The following is a 22,292-nucleotide window of genomic DNA, read 5'->3' on the forward strand; positions in this document are numbered from 1 at the left end:
AATTCAGAGATCTGGAATTGTTTAATATGTTTTATTTAAGAAAACGGTCCATTCTTATTTGCTGTTTTCACCCATCATTAATTCAATACCGATTTTTTTTAATCCTTTAAAGAAAATGTCTCAATGTTTTCGGCATTAGCAAAATTATTGCAAGCATGACGAAACAAATGAGTTTAGGTAACAAATGAGCTCAAGTGCATGTTTTTGGTGCATAAAGCTATCTCACATTAGGCCAACTCCCACATGTATAAAACACTTCCAACATCCCAAAGATAATAAAACATGGTTCCAACATCCCAAAGATAATAAAACATGGTTAGAAAGGTTTATAACAGGTCTATTAAAATATAAACTTTGATTTAATTCAATTCCATAACTGGCATATAAAATAAGAATTCCTCTCATTTATATACATTATTCACTTTCAAATTATAGAATTCAAAAACTAAATTTATATCAAGTGGATCATAAATAGACAAACCTCAGTGATAATGCTTTGGATTTATATAACTATTAACATTTCAATAAAAGGAATAAAAAATCACAAGCAATCTCATTCATTCAGATGAAGACAAAAAAAATATCAATCGAAACTTTTCTATTCGTACAAAAGAGAGGTTACAAGTATATAATTGAATTATCACTCATTCCCACGATATATTAAGCGAGCAATTGTGAATTTCTAGTAACCTAAATATAAGGTATGTATACCCTTGTCATCACAATTTGGGAGCTGGCTGAATTTTTAGGGAAGCTTGAGCATTTAGAATTTGTACATTGACCTGAATCCATCAACATTATTACTACTTACAACAAAGATGTCGTAACTCATAGCAGAGCGTTCAATGTCATGGAGGAAAATGAATCTGCTGCCAAATGATGCCACACCATTCATGCAGTTATCTTCAACGGCATAAAAACAAATATATCAGGCATCAGCTAGGCAAGCCAACAAGCCGATACCAGAACACTGCAAAGTGCTAACAGATCTATTGATTTTGGAAAAAACATTTGCAGAGGGGGGATTTAACAAAGCTCTTCCGCATTGAACTTGGTCCAAGATTCCTGTTTTCAAGTTCAGAAGAATAAATATAAGAAAAAGTATCACTGCTATCATTTTTCAATTAGAACATAAGTTTAATTTTCATGATTTCTTGTGGAATTGTATGGGTATATTATATCTGGTAGAAGTAGAAATCGGATATGGTAGAATTACAATGACATTTAGGAGGGGAAAAAATGGGTATAGACTTGAAGGTAAAGAATATTATTTCTTCATAACTATTCACCAGCGTACCTTAAGAATGTCAAAAACCTTCTCTGCTATGTATTTTTGTTCCAGGGTAGCACCTTTCTGTTGGACTTTATCTGGGTGAATATATAAAGTTGCTTTTCTATACACTTTTTTAACTGCAGCGGAAGTTATCATATCTGTGAGAGACACTGGCTGCCAACCACATTCTGGCCAAAGAACCTGCATATAAACTCAATGGTAAGATGGAGTCGTGAAATAAAACAAATGTCGTAAGTTTAGTAAAATATTAATTTATTAACAATTAACACTAAAAGGAAATAAAAGACACGAGAACAATCCATTACCTTCCTGTTAAATAAGACCTAGCAGAACCTTCACTTAACCAAAGGTCTAATAGTTATTTATATATCCCGGTTAAGTTTAATTTCAAATATATATTTAAATTTAATTTCAAATAGCATAAGTTTCTAGCCTCCTTACCAAAAGAAACATGGGTAGATTTTGGATAAACAGGTCAGAACAAGACAGAACACAAGTTTTGTTTTATGTTGTTCATTTTAAAGATACAAAAGAATTGGACATGAAGTTAGAAAAGAAGAGCAATTGTTCCACCATGGAGAACGGACAAAATGGTTTGTTTCATTCTGTTTATTGTAGTTAATCGTTGTGTAATGGTGGTGCTGTAGATCCATTGTAGCACGTTGCACACTCAAAAAGCTTCAAGTGAACGGTTGACAATATAGGAAATATGGCCCAAATCTAAAGGTTCCAAGCTTTCACGAGTGTAGAGCTTTTCTCTGTATAAAGGGGATGAGTACACGGAAGAAAAAGCACAATCTAGAAAGAGAAAAAGTGTAGTAGCTTAATTATATCTGATGCATGAACAGATAAGAAAAATGGAACCTTATTAAGATGATCAAATACTAGAACAGATTGTTGTGGCACTAATAGTGGAAAAGATGACAGAAACTAGATTAAGTGATTTTGAACATGTCTAGAGAAGGCCAAGGAAGGCAACAGTTAGAAGAGTAGATTAGATGGTTTTTACCCCAGTGAAGAAGAGCATAGAAAGACCAAGAAGGACATCGAAAGAATAGAATTGGTCAAGCCAGATTGCGTTGAATCTTTTGTCTTTTACCAAGCACAATGGTTGTGATTCATGTAATCCACCTAACCTAATGATATAATATTGTTGTTGTTGATAAATTCTTAGTGAATTATCCAACTAATGTTTGTGAAGATTGTTGATGCATCTGTTTATGGGAAGACCACAGAGAAGTTATTTGAGCTATTATTTGGTAGTCTTTCCGAGGAGATTGGAGGACACAAGGCTGTCCAAGTGGTTACCAAACAACGGAAATAATTATGTTTTAATTGATAAAAAATTCCCAAGTAGTTCCATTTTAACAATTTTGATTCTTATCATTACTTGTTAGTTGTTGCTCTCTTTTTTTATGAAATTTAGTCTTAGATAAATTATTCCAAGCCAAGAGATGACATTTGTTTTGGACTCCATGTGTTGTCCAATGTGTTGATTTTATACAAGGCATTGGAAAGATTGGGTCAATAGAATAACAAAGAGGGGTTAATTTTGTAAGATTTATTATAACAACTCATTGGCCTTGAACACTACGAGGAGGTTCAAAAACAAGTTTGAATCGATTAGAATAGATATGGAATACAAGGTTTGGCACAACATTCCTTACATTATAATAAGGGGTAGCATATTAAAAAAAATTAAAACGAAAAACAATTACAGAATTGTTCGCTTTCAATCAATTAGTGATGAAGTCCAAAATAGCAAAGATGAGGAAAAAGAGCAATCAGCATTGTTTCATGCCTACCTTTTGGAGCAATGTTATTGATACTATCAAGGCTAAGAGGCTCCTTGTGCAAATTTTTAAAGCTACTAAAGATGCCTTCAAAGGAAAGGAAGACAAGTATAAGGGGGTTTTCACTATTACTTCATCATCCATTACATGCAAAAGCTGTTATCTTAATTCCCAATTCTTCAACAGCAATCCAAGAATAAAAAATTATCCAAAAACTAACGAGGGTTTGTATAAATGCATTGGAAGGCTGACTGCAAAGACGATGCAGATAAGCTTCAAATGGATTGTAAGTGGCTTGATTCTCCCTGCTACGCAACTACCCTTTTAGGTTTCCCCAATTGCTTGGATACTTATCAATTGGTTAGAGTTTATTATTATTAACAATGTCTCAAAAAGAGCTACCTGCTGAGGGTTTACTTGAAAGACCAAGTGGTGTCATATAGTGCAGCTGTAAGGACATAAACTCTCAATCCTATGACAGAGACTTTATATTAAGAAGTGTTAAGTCTCACATCGAGTAGTATGAGATGTTTGAGTACTTAAGTGCCAAGGTCTTTCTCAACTAACAACTAACCTTTTTAAGGGAGAGTTCACAAGTGCTTGGTTGGTTGAGTATGGTTATCAATGGGTAACCTTGTAGATGATGATGATGATACCTATAAAATGCTTGTAATTGAATTTGAATATTTAGTTGTTCTATAATAGAGGTTTTGGGTTGTTCAATTCCTTTATTTGTTATTATTGATATGTATGTGTAGTTAACTTTGATCATTTAGGTTTTTTTTTCAATCTTGCTATAGCCTTTTTGGAGCTGGCTACGCCTCGCCACTATTTGTGATTGACTACTATGGTTTTTCCAAATTTTAAGACTGTGTACTGGCGGTATTTAATCACTCTGCTCAAGATATTTGTTAAGAATGCTAATCAAATTACAGTGCAAAAGAGGTATATTAAAAAGCACTAAAGTGAAATGAATTATTATCAATTGATAGTAATGATTGTAAGAGAGTATTACATATTGTAACGATGAGAGCAATGCCCGCATGTTGCCTTCTTTCCCTGCAGACCAGCGCTTTATCTGAATATCCGCACTATCAGCAATTCTCTGCCAAATTAAAATAAAAAGTCATGCAAAGAAAATTTGACAAATATATAAAATATAAAAACAAAAAAATTATGGATATTATACAGTGATTCCACTTGGAAATAAATAACAAATCTAAACAAGCAAACAAAAACTTGCTTACCCGCCTCTCTTCTTGTTCCATCTTAGTTTGAATATCACGCTGGTTCATATCAGCCACTGCTTTTAACTGAAAATATGACAGTAATAAAAAAAATTCAATGAGAATTTATTTCAATAAAACCTGTAATGTTATGAACAAGGAAGACTCCGTATGTTCTTTTAAGGAAGCGTATGCAAAAATATCATATGCTGGTCACTGTAGACATCATTATAGGCTAAAGAAGATGATGTATAATTTGCATTGATGAGCTTCCCTTTCTTTATTAAAGGAAATAGAGATAAAATAATAATAACACACACCGCTCGTTCTTGTGCCCTCTGATGACGTCCTAATCTTGCTTTTCGTCTTTCCTCAGTTTCGCCTTCAACCTCCTGGAATTCAGATGATGGGGAGCCTACAAAAAAAATAAAAATAAATGATATTTTGACCACAAGATCACTTCACTGTAGTAGAAATCACTAAATTTAAAAAAAACTTACCACCGAAAATCAGAGACAGGTCATCAAAAGAGGACACTGCGGGAGGTTTCATCACACTGGCTGGGGATCCTGATGGAACTCTTGGTGACACCTCAGGTTTCCCTTTATTCTTCATCTGGTTATTATACACATGATCCTTAGTAACACATCAGCCACAAAAATTAAACTGGATATAGTATGTGGGTATTGAAAATCATTCGAGCTAATCATATTAATAGCTTTTACCGTAGTTGTAGTCCTTGACTTTGGAGCACTGCTTGATCGAGAGCCCATGCTGAAGATGGATTCAAGATCATCCACGTCATTTGACTGACTCACTTTCACATCTGGAACTCTTTTACCATTGTTTATCTTAGCTGACAAGTTTTGTTTAGTCTGTGGAGCGTGAACATTGGCATTTCTACTACTAGCATTAGTCCGTGCCCCACCCATGGCAAAACTCTCAAACTCATCAATAGATGATAGATTTGACTTTTTAACTGCATCAAAAACCAGCTAATTCAGCCAGTGGTATACAAGAAAACGAAGGTTATATATTGCTAGTCATGTGTTGAAGCTCATGCATTTAAAAAGCACCTTTACTCATTGGCTTGGGTGGGTGGGACTTCAATATTGGGGAGCTTCCTTTTGACCCTTTAGAATTATTCAACTTAGTTATCTGCTCTAGCGAGTCCAGGAATGATTCTGAAGACGCCGAGCTTGAAACGGTTTCAAATATCAAAAAGGGATCATCATGGGACACGGCAGCAGGTTTGTTCGGAGTGACACTTGGCTTATTCATCTCAACACTAAAGAATATAACAATTGACACACATTAAAAGTGCAATACAAAATAAAAGGATTGCATGTATGAAAAACAGCTCTCAAATTCAAATATTAAGGATGAAAAAAGGCGGTTAGAAGGAAGACTACACTAAAGGTGGTCGATCAATCAGATTCTCCTATAGATTCCATCATTCGCAAAGTCCACTTCATATCAATAACATCATGACAGAAGCAAAGCACCAGTTAAGGAATAAAAGTAAAAATACATTTATTAGGATGCATAAAAATACACTCCACTGTAATTATATAAGATGTTTATGTGATTTCTAAGAAAAATATTCCTTTTAATTTCTCAAGGAAGACATTGATTAGCAAGCTGTTTAAACTATCAATGCGACAAATCTAGAAGAAATTAAAGACAAAGTTTCACTACCCATTATTGAAAACACCAAAGCCAGGGATCAAATCATCAGAATGAGGCGTTTTGGAGTTTGGACTGTTGGTGTTCGTATTTAATCCACCAATCTTATCAAGCAGATCATCAACGCCGACACTCTTCGCATGCATTCCACCGAATATGTCATCCACATAAGACGACGTGGAAACCGGTTTATTAGATCCGGCGAATATGGAATCGTAGTCAAACGAAGCGCCATTGGATTTGGCGTTTCCGCCGAAGATATTGTCGAAATGCTGCGTTTTGTTATCGCCGCTGCTGCTGCTGAAAACTCCGTAATCAAAATTGAAATCAAGAGGGGAACTTTGGGGAGACGGGGATCCATTTAGGGTGGATTTGGAATTGGGGCGTGTTTGGGAATCCGCGACAATTGGAGGTCGCTTTGTTGATGCCCTCGCCATTGGAGCGGACTTTCCTTGCGGTTTGAGACCAAACCTTTCGGTCAAAACACCGAACTCGTCCATTATTGAATTAGAAGAAAAAGAATGATTGTAGCAATGGAATTGAATTTGGGGTTAGCTGAGAAGAGCTGAAACAGAACGGAATAGACTGGTTGATCGTTATTGTTTGTTTTCTCCGAAGGAAGAAAAACCGCTCAGAGATTTTATCTGGAAAAAACTGAAAGTAAAAAAAAATGAAAATGGTTGAGAGAAAGAGTAGAAGAAGAAAATGAAATTGGGAGAATGGAAGAGAAAGGAAGACAGAGAAGAAATGTAAGGAAACAGGATGTAAGGTTGAGGATGTCGGTTGGATCCTTGTAATTTTGTTTGGAAGTGATGACCACGCACAATTCCACGCGCTTCTTTCCGTGTCGTTTTGTCTCTTGCTTTTTACTATTATAATCATAGTGATTGATGGATCCACTTCGGCAGGTACATATAAATTTTATTTAAAATATTTGGTTAAATTAATAGTAGTAGGTCTTAGTAATTATTTAATCAGTAAACATGATCTTAAGAAACTCTTAATTAACGATTCAGCTTTCTACGTAATATAATTTTAATTTAGTTTCTATATTCAGAATACATTTTTAATTCGATTTTTTTTATATGTAAGAACTCAATTAGTAATGTGTTATATAAACTACGTTAAGAATACGTAAAGAGATATATCAGTTATAAAGAATAAAACAATAATGTTTAATACGTATAAAAATAAACTTAATAGTTTTTATGTGAAGAAGTAAATACGATAATTATTTTGTAAAACTGTTATGTCTTATCTTTCTATATTTATTGTTATTATTTTTCTTTTTTTTCACTTTATTTTTGTCTTTTTCTATTTTTGGTTGAACAAACTCTTTTTTTTATCAAATTAAAGTAAAAAGTAAAGCAATATAAATTTAATAAAATTTTATTTTAAGTGAGTTTCTATATTTTCTTAAATTCTTAAATTATTTATTTTTATATTTTGCATATATAGATTTAGAAATGATGTGAAATCTAATCCCGAGAGAGGTGTATATAAATTAATATAGATTTATAATTATATACTTTATTGATGAATCAAACTTTTTAGGAAGCAATTAAAATTTTTGTTAAGATTTTGGAGTAATTCCTTTAATAACACGGGAATTAAGGTATATGAAAATATTTTGAATTATAAGAAGATTAAATATAAAGTGTGATTATTTGAAATGTTAATGTGAATGTTTAAATATAATAGGTGAATGTTGAGTTTTCATTTGATTTGAATATGACATTGGTATTGAAATTGTTAATTGATGCATTGGTGTAATGATTTATTAGTTTTATATATTTCTTGTAGAGAAAAAAACAATGAATATGAGAAAAGGAAGAAAATAGAGTTATCTTGTTACAAAAATATTCTTTTTATTCATACAGACAAAAAAAATCTTTTACCACATATTTGTAAAAAATAAAATACATTTTCTAGTTTTAAAACTAAGTTTTGTTCTTTGAACACCACTAGTAGTATTGAAAGCTCGGCAACTAAAAAATTTTATGAGATAAATCTGGTATTATATTGTAAATCATTTTATATGATGATTTATTATATAAAAGAGGAGTATGAGTTCTATTAATTAAATGAACAAAGTGTTTTATAACATATGACCAAAAACAAAGAGATAATTAAGACACTAAAAAATCAATGACAATTAACATTCAAAATATGTTGATTTTTACATTTAAAAACACTATTCTATTGAGGTGTTTCCACATAAGTAGCTTGATGAACAATCTAATTTCGATTAAAGAAATCAATCATACGAAATTCATATCACTTCTTAATACTTCCAAATGAGTATTGAACTACTTTTCAAACATGTTGATCAAATTTTGTAAATGTGTGTCTTTCAGCTTTAGTTTTCATTAGACAAATTCATGTATATCGGATAAAATCATCTACAATAGTTAAAAAATGTTTATACCCTTCAACATAAACATGAATCAAAGGACTCATATATCAACATGAAGCAAAACAAAGAACTTTCTTGATTTAGTAAAGCTAAAAGGAAAATGTAGTCTGTTTTGTTTAGAAAAATGACATGTATCACAAGGATCAACAAAACCTATAAAAAAATTAGGTAATATGAAGACAAAGTTTTCAACTTGCCATGAGACAAATGTTTCATTCTAAAATGCCAAAGTTTAGCACTACCAGTATCTACAAAAGATTTATTGATGTTGACAGTATTATTAGGAATATATGAAATGTCGGTGTCAATTATACTCGTCCAAATTTTGCTTTATGACACCTGATGGACACTCAAAGTCCTTAGTTGATAAAGATTGTGTGATCTTTTAGTTGTACCAATCACTCTCCATGGTTGTGTCTGAACAATGAAACAAACAAAAGGTTGAAAAATGATTAAACAATTGTGGTTTGTGGTCAATCTTGAAACAAAGATCAAATTGACTTGAAATGAAGGTGCCTATAAAGCATTGGTCAAAGTGAGTAAGGGAGAGATTTTAACTATACCGGATAGATTGACACTCAATTGATTTCCATTAGGTAAAGAGACTAGTATACACAAAACACCATGAATGGAGAATAAAATATATTTATTGTATCATATATGATCCATAGCCCCTGGTCTAATACCTAATGACTACAAACATTTATTCAAACCGTAGATAGATAAGGGAATGAGATGCCTGAAAGAAAGAGAAAATGCAGACAAAGGTAGAATCACTCTTAAGCCACAAAACGCCTATGATTAACCTTTTTAACATGCTTAATAACAATGATAACTCACATAAACTAGACAAATAAGGAAGATTGGATCCCAAGAAAGAAGAAAAGCCAGCAAAAAACTCCCTCTAAGGATCCTAACACAAGCAATAAGATTAGGAGAACCTCTGGCAACACCATCAGTGTTGAATTTAATCCAGCCAACAAGTCAAAAACTCCATAAAACTTGGGTAGGCTTTGAGACTTTTCTAGGCCTAGTACCAATACCAAAAAATCTTCAATGATACCAAAGAACTTCAAGGTAGAAAAGCCAGATATATCATTATACATAGATTTATTAGAAGAGTTACATGTAGAATGTAGTTTTTGATAAAATCAATGGAAAAATGGGTATTAATCTCTTGTTGAAATCTGGAATAATTCATCCTCCTCCAAATCATCCAAACTGAAAATGAGACAACAACAATTCTAATCAGTTTTTAAAAAGGGCTCTCAAAAGACTTAATAAAATATATAAGGTCCATAAAAGAAGAAAAAGTCATCCCAAGAAAAACTTGTTGAAGCCAGATCCAAACATAAACAACATCAGAGCATTAAAAAAAGAGATGAGAAGTATACTCCAAGTGAGATTTACTTAAAAAGCACATGGAGTATAAAATCATTCTTCTCTGTTGAGCCTCAAGATTAGTAGCCAACCTATTATGAAGGAGTTTCCATAAAACTAAAGTTTTAGCAGGGGAATGAAGAATACCAAATAATATTGCTCCAATCATATATGTTTCCAGGAGGAGGGGGAAAAAGGAAAACAAATTTCTTATTTAAAATGTTAGAATCCACAAACATCCAATTAGGAACATCGTTCTCCTGAGAAATAACAATATTCTCCAAACTCGAAAACTCTAGTATATCATACAAAAGAGAGGGAAGAAGTCAATAACTCTCATTACAAGCCTCAAAGAATTTAGAAGAAAGTTTAAGCCTATTGGAATAAGGAATACATGCAATTAAGGATAAACATATAAGAAAATACCAAATGTCATTCCAGAAATTAACATTAACCCATGTTCCCACAATCCAATAAGTATTTTCAAGGACCATATCATATAAATCTTTGATACATGACCATATAAAAGAGGGTGTAAACCCTAAACCCTAAACCCTAAAAATAAAAATATTTTGAATTTGAGTAATTATATATAAACACATTTAATTTATATATGTAATGTTGAAATTGGATTATTTGAGGTATAAATGATATGTTGAACACAAATACCTATTATTAATAGGAGACGCTCTTGTTTTATTATGGGTAGCGAGGAGTTAGATGCAAGTTTTTACATCACTAAACACAATTTTTTTATATTTATTTATGAAATAAACTTACATTGACCTATGGAATTGAAATCCTTATGCATCTTAAAAAGTGTTTAAAATGAATCATTTGTTCGTTTTTAATGAGACATCTTTAATAATTTTTTTTAACAAACATTTGCTTATTTATTATATTAATTAGAATTTAGTTTTTTTAATAGTAGTAGGGTTGTGGAAGAAATAGAATAAAACTTGCTGTTGATGTATTTAAATTTATATGCATGTGCATTGGCCATAGTTTTAATATTTTATCTTATTGTGTTATGTTTTTTTAGACGATGACATTGGTTTAAGGTTGTGTTTAAATTTGGAAGAAGATGTGTGAGGATTTGAGGAAGTGAATGTATGAGTATTTGAGAGGAGAGCGCGAAGAATATGAGATTGTTTGGATTGAGGTATGGTAAAGTGAATTTGTGAGTGATTTGATGAATGTGAGAAATTTTTTAATTTTTTAAAATGTTAAAAATGCAAGTTTACAAATCTATCCTTATTTTTAAAAATAATTAAAAAATAAAATAAGAGTCATTTTGTGTAAAATTTAGTTAATTATATATTTTTTTTATAAACTTACAAAATAAATTTCATATCTGAACAATTACTTATTTTTGTCTCACGTTTCATTTTAAAATATATTTTTAATATAGTGTCTAAAAAATAAGTTATTAGTATAACACGAGGAGCAAGTACAAAATATTATATTATTTAAATAATTAACTATATGGATAGTTGATTATATATATATATATATTTGTTATAATTTATTATAAATGAAATCAAATCTTCTTATGAACAAATTATTCAAAAATAATTTTAAGATAATTAATTTTATTTGAATGTAAAAAAATAGTTTTTACATGAGAAAAACAGCATGCATAATGTTATAATGTTGATAGTATAAAAATTATTAAAAACAAATCATAAATTGCAATACTTTTTGATAAAATAATTTATTTAAAAATTGATTAAATATAAGTTGAAGTTCATTTAACATATTTTATTAAAAATAATGTGAAGAAAATAAGTTTTTCTAAATATTGATAAAGTATATATATATATATATATATATATATATATTAACAGCGTAATGTATTAATTTTATATATTGATATAAGTATTTATCAGATTAATCTATCATAACATAACATTATAAACTTAGCAATATAATTTTATTCAAAAGAAATAATATTATATATATTAACTTATAATCATAAATTTTAAAAATAATTTAAATATTATTATTTGCAAATAATTTTTATGCTAACAAAAATAAATTTAGAGTGTGAAACTAATACATATTCACTCATACAAAACACATAAGAAATGATGGTGTGCAAAATCGGATAAAATCAATTTATTAATGCAGCTTTCATCCTCTTTCTCTGCGTATGAGAGAGGGATTCATTCAGGAATGTCACTCTTCTTTTCCACCCTCACTATCCTTCATTCACCCTACAATGCGCACCTTTGAAGAAAAGACACTAAGAGTGAGTTTACATTGAAAAGGAGATTTGTGATGTGAGGATTTGAGAATAAAGTTTGAAGAATGTGAGATTCTTTAGATTGATATACTTAGTCTCGATGTGAGGAAAATTTATGCGACTTATGAGAAAGTTTTAAATATTTTTAAAAGTTTAAAATGTTATTTTATAAATTTATTCTTATTTATTAAAAAAATTTAATAATAGAATAAGTTATTTTTTTTAAAAAAAACAACTTTTACATATTAGTAGATTTAAAAATTATAATTAAAAATAAATATGTATTAAATATAAATAGATAAGGTTTAAAAATTATAATTATAAAAAAAATTAATAAATTAAATAAAAAAAACTTCAAGTAATTTATTAAAATATTAAACATGTAGTATAAAATTGAAAAAAAAAACAAGTCTTATATAAATAAAAAATATTATTTTTTTAATATTAAAAACCATGTAGTAATGAAAAATAAAAAATACTACAACAATAAAAGTATAATGTAATTAACAATAAAAATTAATTTCATAACAGATTATTATCAAATAAATTATAACTCTTAAACATAATAATTATACACAAAAATATATTAATATAAACACAACAACAAATAAATAAAAATAGATTGTAATATTTTAAAATATTAAACATATACTATAAAATTAAAAAGTAAATCACATCTTATATAAATAAATAAAAAAATTATTTTTTAATAAAAAACCTTACAGTGATGAAAAATAAAAAATACTACAGAAAAATAAAATAAATAAGAATACATTCAAAAATAACATTGGTGTTCCCTCTAAATCTTTTCATTTTGCAGGGAAATTAAATTATATTTATTGTCTTGTTATCATATCATACTTTTTTTCTCCCACAAAATTCTGAATCCAAATAACAAATATCCTTTCACTTTTTTTTTTTCTATAAACAAAACATCCACATAAACCCTAAACCTAGATATAATTTTACAAGGAATTTAGTAATGAAGTCTGATGTATTTATTTTCTTGTGGGTTTTTGAATTACATAAACTTTGTATATTTATGAAAAAAGTGGAACATAATGAATGAGTGAATAAAAATATTTAAGATTTAAGAAATAATTGAATGTTGATAAAGCTGTAAGAGTTACTCTAATAATTGTATAATTGAGATGGTAAAAAATAAATTAATGTTTATACTTATTAAAATTTTATGATAATTTCAAGTCATTAATCACAATATTTAAATAAAAAATATAAAATGAAAAGACTTTATATATTTTTTCTACTTTAAATATTTAATTGAATTTTTTCAAATAATTTAAAATTTACTTAATAATATAACATTAAAATTTTTAAGTTCGCATACTCTGGACTTTTTTCTTTTTATGAAAAATAGTTTTATCGGTAAAAAATATTCACATTAAAGGGAGATTAAACAGAAACAACCACAGCATTTTTTTAATAAATAGTTTTTTTAAAAATATATCAGCATTTTTGTTTTGAATGAATACTTATTCATATAACTTTTTATATATGTTTTATATGTAGTCTTTATATTTCTTTTTTAAATTAGTTCTCCATTATTTTTTCTGTTTAATTTTTTTGGGAAAACTCATTAAATGTAATAAATTTTGTTACTTTAATAAATTATTTATAAGATTTTTTATCTCACTATTTTCATTTCCATATCACAAAAGGAACATATATATATATAATTTAAACTAAAAAGTAAAAAAATAGAGTATAAATAACAATAAAATAACTTTGAAATCACAATTAAATATATTAAAAAATATTTGAAAAAAAATAAGATTGAGAGTAGTTCAATAATTTTTCTCAAGTAAAAATCTCTTTAAATTTCTTTCGCGTATGTAATATCTAAATCTAACTTATAAGAATTCTTCAAAATTTAAATTTAAATATTGGAAACATACAAAAACTCCTATAATTTAGTTCATATATAGATTTGAACAAATTCAAGAGAAGATTAATTAAAGCTGAAATTATCAGCATTACAAATACTCTATATTTGCTAGAGCAAAATATACAATTTTTTATATATACTTCCATTTTATCTAAAGAAATTTTCGTCTTTTCATAGTGAAATTGGGTGCAGTGTGTAGGAAGTAATTGCCACAAAAGCAGTAGCCATTGGTGTTTTGCAACTGGCACCGAACGAAGAAGGTCGGAACCACGATGAGTTCGTCCAACCTCAGAGATCTTCAACGCGACTTGGAGAACAAAGCCAATGATCTCAGCAAGCTTCAAAAGGGCACGCTCACTATTCCTCCTATCTATTACCTTTCTATTTGTTTTCACTGTTCTAACTCCTGCAATGAATTCTTTTTCGCAGAACGAGCTCGTCCTTAAGGTACCCTTTTTTATCTTGCCGAAATAAAATCATATTTTTTTTTATTTGTTGTTTATGTATGGTGTTTCCCTGGCTCTTCCTGTTCTAGTTGTGTGTTCACCGATTGTGTGTTTGTTTTCATAAGGAACTTGATTTGTTGAGAGAAGACGCAAATGTTTATAAGTTGATTGGGCCAGTACTTGTTAAGCAAGATTTGGCTGAGGCCAATGCAAATGTCCGCAAGAGAATCGAATACATCTCCGCTGAATTGTAAGCTTGTGTTTTCCTCCCTCCTATTTTATGGGTATTGGGTTTATTACTTGTGGTTTCAATTCATATGATTAGCTTATCATGGTTGTGTTTCATCATATAGTTAAAATATGTTGCTATTGTATGCCCCTTATTATTGTGAGATGTAAAATGACCTAGTTATTCCTGAGGAATACCAGTTAACACTTTGCTCTTACTTGGAAACTACGTGTGAGATGAAAATGGAATGGTTTTTGAGTTCTATTATTGTTTTCCAATTGATATGATTATTATCTGTGGTTGTAGATCTTAATGGAAATCAACGAACTAATTGGTGTCCAGTCCATAGGCTTGATTTTTGTAAGTTAAAGTTTGAAAAAGAAAAGAAAAAAGGTAAACTTGAGGTCTCTGCTATTTATATGAAGCTATTAACATCAAGGATGGGTAATGGCAAACGACTAAAAACAGCTACTGTTGAATAGTTTGGATAGGTTGTAAGAGGTGGATTTTAGGCTACTAGGAAGTGGAAACAAATAAGCATTTTCTCCTAGTATTTTTTTTATTTGGTTGTTCTTCCATCTGTCTTTTATTGTAAAGGGCAGCCAAGGGGAAGGCTGTCAAATTGGAGTTCCAACATTAGAATAGAGTTGCAAACTTAATTAACGCATAATAGGTACTAACTAATTTTAAGAACAAAATACATCATAAATATCAATTTTACCATCCTAAAGGCACTCCAACTATCTTCAGAAATGGTGGAACTGCATGTCAAGCTTTATACATGGATAGTTAACTTTTGCAGCTCTAGATGTTCATTGTTATGTGATACCATTGTTCTTGAGTTATGTTTCTACAACGACTACTAAAAATCTTCAGTTAACTTTTAAATCTTCAGGTTAGTTATCAATCTTACTTATTTCTTCCATATTTCCAACCATCATTTGTAGGAAATCATAAAGTCCTCACTCGATCAATTTATTTCAAAATCAGCTTTTAAACTAGGACTATATTTAAAGCAGTCTTCAGGTAATTATAACCCACAACTGCAATGGCCTGTGTAGTTGGTTGTCTCATTTTTCATTAATGATTTATAGCTAAGGAATGGGAAAAATTGAATTAGTTTCCAAAACAAAACTTTGATATTGAACATTAACCATTGGACAATAATAGCTTACCTTTTGTATCTTATCTTTTTCCTGATGCATTCCTTTCCAAATGAACCCCATGGCTGTTTTCTCTTCTGAATCCACTGAATTAAGAACTTTGATCAAAGGCTTCTAACCTCCATTGACATGAAATTTCCATCCCGACACTTCTAGATTGTAAATTCCTTAACATTACTTTTCCAGTTTGAAATGTGTATCTTTGTCACTTCATAGCTTTTTGACTAGAATTGTCACAATGGATTCTATGTCTAAAGTCAAGACTATACTGAAATGAAATACTATTAGTGGGCTGTGCTTGGAATATCTAGGCACAAAATAGTGTACTTTGAACATTCAGCCTATTTTTTGTTTTATTACACCTCTTTACGCAGCTGGATCCATGCCCAAACAAAAGAGTAGGCTTGTATTAGGCAGGCAGCAAACATGCTGTTAGGTTACACATAGAGGAGGAGTTAGTTAGAATTAGAATAGTCATGAGTTAGTTATTTGATTTGCTAGTTAGATATAAATAAGAAAGAAGGAGAGGGGGAGGGGCAGTGTGTAATATTTTTGAAGATTGAGCTTTAGCTTTTTGTGAAGGGGAAGCCCTTGAAGGAGAGAGTGCTCTCCTATATCTTGTTCTTTTCTTACTATTCAATAAAAAACCTTTCTTTTCTTCTCTTTATAATTCTTGGTTCCTAACAAATTGGTCCGACCTGCCGGATCTGAAAAACAGAGAGTGAGGAAGAAAAGATGGAACCGAGAATGGCGGCAGTAGAGAAGTTTATCAGCAAACAGGGGAGATGGAATTCGGAAATTGATCCTCCCGGTTGACCTAGCGCAAGAGCGATGCCTCGTCACGTTCTTCCTCACCAGCTTGACACCACGTGCCCTTCAAGTCCACACCACAGATAGCCTCTATGAGAACCTGAAAAACACAAGGTGGCGCCTCTGCGGCCGGTGGCTCTCCGACGCTCAAGTCAGTGACAAGAACACCCAAAAACTGAGAGAAAACTATACTCTGCAGAACCGTACTAAAGTGCACTCAACCCAAAACAATGAGCCGTAATGAAAACGTACCTCTACAAATTCTGTTAAGTTTACCTTTATAGCTAGGTTTTTTCTCTCTCCAGGCAGTTACGCTTTGGACGCGTGGCTCGCATCCAACCCCTGCACGTGTCACCATCTGGGCTGGGGTAGCAGGTAGTGCCCAGCCCTACACATGTCATCATCTGAGCTAGGGTAACTCGAGCGTCATCTCTATATTGCATCCAACCCTACACGTGTCATCATCTGGGTTGGGGTAACAGGTAGCATCCAACCCTACACGTGTCGTCATCTGGGTTGGGGTAACTTGAGCGTTATTTCTGTGTAGTAACCAGTCGCGCGGCTAAGTCTCCTATTCAAGGAGTAATCTAGCACGTAATACGCTCTGGAACACCACCTGACAAGGCGAGTATCGGATGCAACAAAGTGCACCATCTCTGTGATATCGCTTGTCGCAAGTGGCACGTTCCTTATTGCTACGCCATGCATGTTCTAGCTGAGGAAACCTTGCCACCAACGAATGTCCACTCTGGGAATCTTGTCGCTGATGGGCAAGTTGTTCCCTTCAACCCACACGACCTTCACGTCCCATGCCGGCGCAACAATCATCTTACTGAACTTATACGCTTGAACTTACTCTTCTGAGCCTCCAGCAGCTTTAACTAAGCTTACTGGGAGATTCGGCGATGTGCTCCTTGTGGCGATGTCAGACCACTTGATCTTCCATTATCTACTACGTCGATGACACACAACCCCGGCGACATCCGACCATGTTTACTATAGAACGCCAGTTCCGCGAATCAGCGACTATGCTCACTTCTGAACTATTCATCTTTCTCTTGTCCACGTGTTCTGCTGAGCACGCCCCACATAGTCACGTGCTAGACACGTCATCACACCCGATGACCTGGTCGGTACAGAAATGAGAGCAGAAATTTTGGGGTTGAAGGAAGGCATGCTGGACCTGAAAGAGATAAAATAAATGTTGTAGGACATCAAGAAAGGGGACAAAATGTCTGAGGGAGGAGAGAAATCTGTTAGAACGGACACCAAGTTCTTGAAGGAAAGCCTTCTAGACTCGAAAGAAATTAAAGAATTGTTGTGGGACATCAAGAAAAGGGACAACATGTCGGAGGGAGAAGAGAAATCTGTTAATGATGAAGAGAAGAAGACCCAAGATGTGGGAGAAGGTTCAGATATGAAGAATCACACCCTCTGCAGCGAAGAAAAAACCAACAATGAAGTGAGATTTGCAAGAGAAACTGAAATGATAAGGGCATAAGGGGATGCATCAATAAAGAAAGTGAAGACTATGTGCTGTAACGATCTTTTTCTAGATAAGCCAATTATAGAGCTAACCAGTAAGAAAGTTGAAGGTGGAGATGCAACCAAACATCATTTTTTCCCAAATTCAGATTTACTTCATATGCATAAGAAATCATTGTGGGATCAAGATTTGATAATGAAGGTGGCTAGAACATCAATGACATTAGAATCTTGGAATTTCAACTTACTGGGTGCATAGACTTTTATACAAAACCCCCACTCATTCCCACCACCACCTAAGCCTCCAGACCTGAATTTGCATGCAGTAGCCAATGGGTTCCCTCCCTAAGATAGACAATATCACAAAATACTTCCAGGAAGCGTAGATAAAGATCATGGTGTTGAAGATGAGCCACGGAGACAAGGTTCCACTGTTCCAACCTTGAGGACAAGGTTGGTTTTTTGAAGAGTGTATTATTAGGTTACACATAGAGGAGGAGTTAGTTAGAATTAGAATAGTCATGAGTTAGTTACTTGATTTGCTAGTTAGATATAAATAAGAAAGGAGAGGGGGAGGGGCAGTGTGTAATATTTTTGTAGATTGAGCTTTAGCTCTTTGTGAAGGGGAAGCCCTTGAAGGAGAGAGTGTTATCCTATTTCTTGTTCTTTTCTTTCTATTCAATAAAAACCTTTCTTTTCTTCTCTTTTTAATTCTTGGTTCCTAACACATGCACAAATACATTACCAAATATTTTATGACATGGATAGATGCATTACCTTGTCCTGCACTTATCCTCAATGTCCTCTCTTCCCCTTATTTCTAATACTGTTCATTGCTGCTGGCTTGTTTATGTTTTTTTTTGCCATCCTTTTCATTTTATTGTTGAGCTGGTTTTAGTATCCTAAGGATTTTATAATTTTATTTATTGTTATCACAAATGTAAGTGTCTCTTTGTGACAGGAAGCGGCTTGATGCCACTGTTCAAGATTTGGAAGAGAAACAAAATAGCAAGAGAGATACGGTTTGTAACGCTTGCTTCCTTACTTTTTTTATCTTTGATCTCTGCTTTTACCTGTTTTTTGTCATTGCATCTGATATTTCACGCAGCTAAGTTGCTTGTCATTTCAATATCCAAATTTCAAAATTTGATTTATTTTAAAAATGTATTTATTACTAGGGAAAGGATCAAATTACTCCAGCAATAAGTTTTTGACATTTGCTACACTTAATAACTTTTTATGAAATACAGAAGTCATAAATCAAAATTGGTAACTATATGATGTCATCTTCATGATTATTCATATCGAATTTAGATAAATTGAAAATTCATAGGTTTGTAGTCTTATAACTAACATTACTTATTACTATATGATTGTAAGGAATAAATGAAAAATTGGTTAATTATATATGTTAATTGTTACTATTCATCAGAAGAAGTATTTGATAAATATTAAATTAGTTCCGAAACTAGATGAACTAGATACAATTCTTCGTGTGTAAAAGGAACTTCTGGAAAAGAATTACAGAATAATATTTGCTGGATTCTAGAGACCAAATATTCCACTGCCTAATATCATTTTGCATATTCTCCATCTTATCTAAGGGTAGTCTTAATTCCAACCCTGTTACTTCTAGATCCCGCCCAATAAATTAAAATTAAATAAAGTGCTCATGTGCACTGTTTTGGTTGATAAAATCTTTGCTTGTGAAAGAGAACAAAAATTACAGTATATTAGGGATTCACTTGAATGGATATATGTGTTATGGTTTACTTATTATGTAGTGATCCAATTTCATGCATTGGTAAAGGATTCTTTTAGCCAGATGGATCCTATAAATGACTGATCTCCTGTTTCTTTTGTCATTCTTGCAGATACTAAAATTGCAACAAAGGATTCAATCTGTTCAGGCTGGGAAAGGAAAGGCATAGTTTCCCCTCACTTATTGTTCCAACATTGTAATTTAACTGTGCTAAGGTTGGATGTGCATTTGTATTTCTTGTGCTGGAATGGACTTTTCAGAATGCAATTTTTATATTTTGGAGAGTCTATTGTGGAATGAAGAGGGGTGACCAAAAATTTTAATGGTGCAAGGGAGAATCACCCAAACAATTTTCCTCTAGAAAGTTCCCAACTAACCCATGATAGAGAAAACAAATACCATATCAACTCATTACTTAAGAAGAAGTTGATTTAATGAGATTTTTTCTAGCATAGAGAGAGATCGAGAGAACTATTTTCTTCTTTTTTGGATGGCCACCTTCCTTCCTTCTTCACTTTACTAAGCAACTGCCTCTTCCTTGAATCACTCTTCCCACTCCTCCTATATTGCCTTTCACTCCTTTGTAAGCTTTCGATCGGGACAGTATCTGCAAAAGGCATTTCGACGCTCAAGTAAATTCTTTGTATTCGATTCGATGCTCAGTGCAATTCATACGCGATAATGACGTATCGTTTTCTCGATATTTGTGATTATTTATATGATTATCATAGACTCATTATTATTAGGACGAATTAGTGTTTGGGTCATAATTAAGAATACATTATCTAATGTTTGATCATTGTTTATGTTTGTTAATCCTCTATTGCTTTTAATGGATTTAGTCATGTCGGTTGGTGCAAATCGATTTTTGAAACCTCTAACATTCATTCGATTGTTTTTAATGGATTTAATCATGTTGGTTGGTGCAAACTGAGTATCGGAACATCCAGTATTCGTCCAGTTTCGACCGGTACAAGATTGAACTTTTTTTTAAAGATCATATTAGAAGCTATCTTATTAGGTGTGTCTCTCTTCCTTAAGCAAGTGTAACCACTAACTAGACAGAGTTTGGATATGCACTTTTCCTTATGCCTAATGCGAGTTGTATATGCCACTAACTAGACTTAGACTTGGGCTCTGCACCTTTCCTTATGCCTAATACGAGTTTTATATGTTAATGGGGAGCAAGTTGTTGAAGGTTAATTTTGTGAAAATGATCCTGTCTTTGGGTATTGGTCAGATGGATGCTCTCGTGTTCTATTGATTGCCTTTTATTGCAAAACCTTCATGTTCGGTTTATGTTTACTTTAGCATTACTTCTTTGATGGTGCTTTTCATGTGATGTTTTTGTTCCAAAAGAAAATCGTAGACATATGGAGACTTACAGTTAATTGGGGTAAAAATCTATCTTCCTCTCCAAGCATAATATTCATAGTGTTTAATTCTTTAACATTTGTAAAATGTCCACCAATTATAAATATAAACAGTTCATTAAGTTATTAATAGACTTCACCAAAAATATATACATAAAGTCAAAATCAACTCCAAAACTATACATATATGTATACGAAATCGTGACAGACAGTTTTAAATCTGTCGTAAATTTAATTATTTTCAATTGAATTGTTATTAGTTTGTTTGGTTTATTAAATACTAAAAAAAAAATTATATTTTTCAAATTGAGTTTGTGTCATTTAATTTATTTTAGCTAGATGAGGTGAGTGTTTTATTATTAATATAAAATGATATTGTAGTTAATGTAAATTGACAAGTAATTTTTATTATTTTAATTGAAATGTGTTGGTTGTGATGATTATGGTCTCGTAATCATTATAGGTGACAACAAAAGCAATGGAGAGTCTCACGACTTTCATCATTTTTATTAATGGTGGTGATAATGATAATTCATATTTTCATTATTTATATTAATGTTGATGATAATAACAATCGATATTGATCGTCGTAGGTAAAAACGTGAAAGTCATTAAGAACATAACAACTTGATTATCGTTTTCAACAAAGGTTATAAAAGTTATTTGTTGTTTTACATAAACCACAATATTATTTTATATTAATAAAAAAAACTTCAATTTTTTTAACACAAGTAAGCTATGTCACCAAAATAATAGTTGCGCCATTCAATTAATAAAATCATTAAACAACAACAATAAAAAAAACTTAGCGTGTGTATTACATTATAACTAAAGTTTATAATTAAATATTAAACTTATTTTATACCGTGGGTTTTAGATTAATATTACTGCAGACTTCATATTAACATTATACCGAATATCAAAAACTCTAAATGCATTTTTACAAGGAGGAATTATTACTCAAATCAAAAAGAAAAAAAAAAATCTATAACTTATTAATTGGAAATTTAAAAATGTCATTTTTTATTTTAGTTTTTTATGAGCACTAATTACTGGTTGAAACAAAACTAGTTACTTC

At 31.5% G+C, this 22,292-nt stretch overlaps 2 protein-coding genes across 2 annotated transcripts; one reads left to right on the plus strand and one right to left on the minus strand.

The window, feature by feature from the left end:
• Positions 1-534: 534 nt before the first annotated feature.
• Positions 535-6,848, minus strand: LOC137820192 (auxilin-related protein 1). The gene is made up of 9 exons (XM_068624114.1): positions 6,012-6,848; positions 5,390-5,601; positions 5,039-5,292; positions 4,814-4,928; positions 4,634-4,728; positions 4,335-4,400; positions 4,103-4,192; positions 1,298-1,474; positions 535-1,065 (listed from the first exon to the last, which is right to left on the minus strand). The coding sequence occupies exons 1-9, from the start codon at positions 6,497-6,499 to the stop codon at positions 1,027-1,029; spliced, it is 1,536 nt and encodes a 511-aa protein (XP_068480215.1). The 5' UTR covers positions 6,500-6,848; the 3' UTR covers positions 535-1,026.
• A 7,273-nt stretch (positions 6,849-14,121) lies between these two features.
• LOC137822073 (prefoldin subunit 6-like) lies at positions 14,122-20,130 on the plus strand. Its single transcript, XM_068626976.1, has 5 exons — positions 14,122-14,294; positions 14,376-14,393; positions 14,518-14,642; positions 19,041-19,101; positions 19,954-20,130. Exons 1-5 carry the CDS (start codon positions 14,271-14,273, stop codon positions 20,008-20,010), a joined length of 285 nt encoding a protein of 94 aa, XP_068483077.1. The 5' UTR covers positions 14,122-14,270; the 3' UTR covers positions 20,011-20,130.
• Positions 20,131-22,292: the final 2,162 nt, after the last annotated feature.

This window comes from Phaseolus vulgaris, chromosome 9 (genome assembly GCF_000499845.2).
Source record: "Phaseolus vulgaris cultivar G19833 chromosome 9, P. vulgaris v2.0, whole genome shotgun sequence".
Taxonomy (NCBI): domain Eukaryota; kingdom Viridiplantae; phylum Streptophyta; class Magnoliopsida; order Fabales; family Fabaceae; genus Phaseolus; species Phaseolus vulgaris.

What these genes read in the sequence shown, in the direction of transcription:
- LOC137820192 (XM_068624114.1), bottom strand. Translation starts at nt 6,499, where the DNA reads ATGGACGAGTTCGGTGTTTTGACCGAAAGGTTTGGTCTCAAACCGCAA. An exon ending in TTTGGTGTTTTCAATAATGG is followed by an intron (nt 5,602 to 6,011) that starts GTAGTGAAACTT and finishes TATATTCTTTAG; the next exon opens with TGTTGAGATGAATAAGCCAA. An exon ending in TGGAACAAGAAGAGAGGCGG is followed by an intron (nt 4,193 to 4,334) that starts GTAAGCAAGTTT and finishes TTAATTTGGCAG; the next exon opens with AGAATTGCTGATAGTGCGGA.
- LOC137822073 (XM_068626976.1), top strand. Translation starts at nt 14,271, where the DNA reads ATGATCTCAGCAAGCTTCAAAAGG. An exon ending in GAATACATCTCCGCTGAATT is followed by an intron (nt 14,643 to 19,040) that starts GTAAGCTTGTGT and finishes TCTTTGTGACAG; the next exon opens with GAAGCGGCTTGATGCCACTG. An exon ending in AAAATAGCAAGAGAGATACG is followed by an intron (nt 19,102 to 19,953) that starts GTTTGTAACGCT and finishes TCATTCTTGCAG; the next exon opens with ATACTAAAATTGCAACAAAG.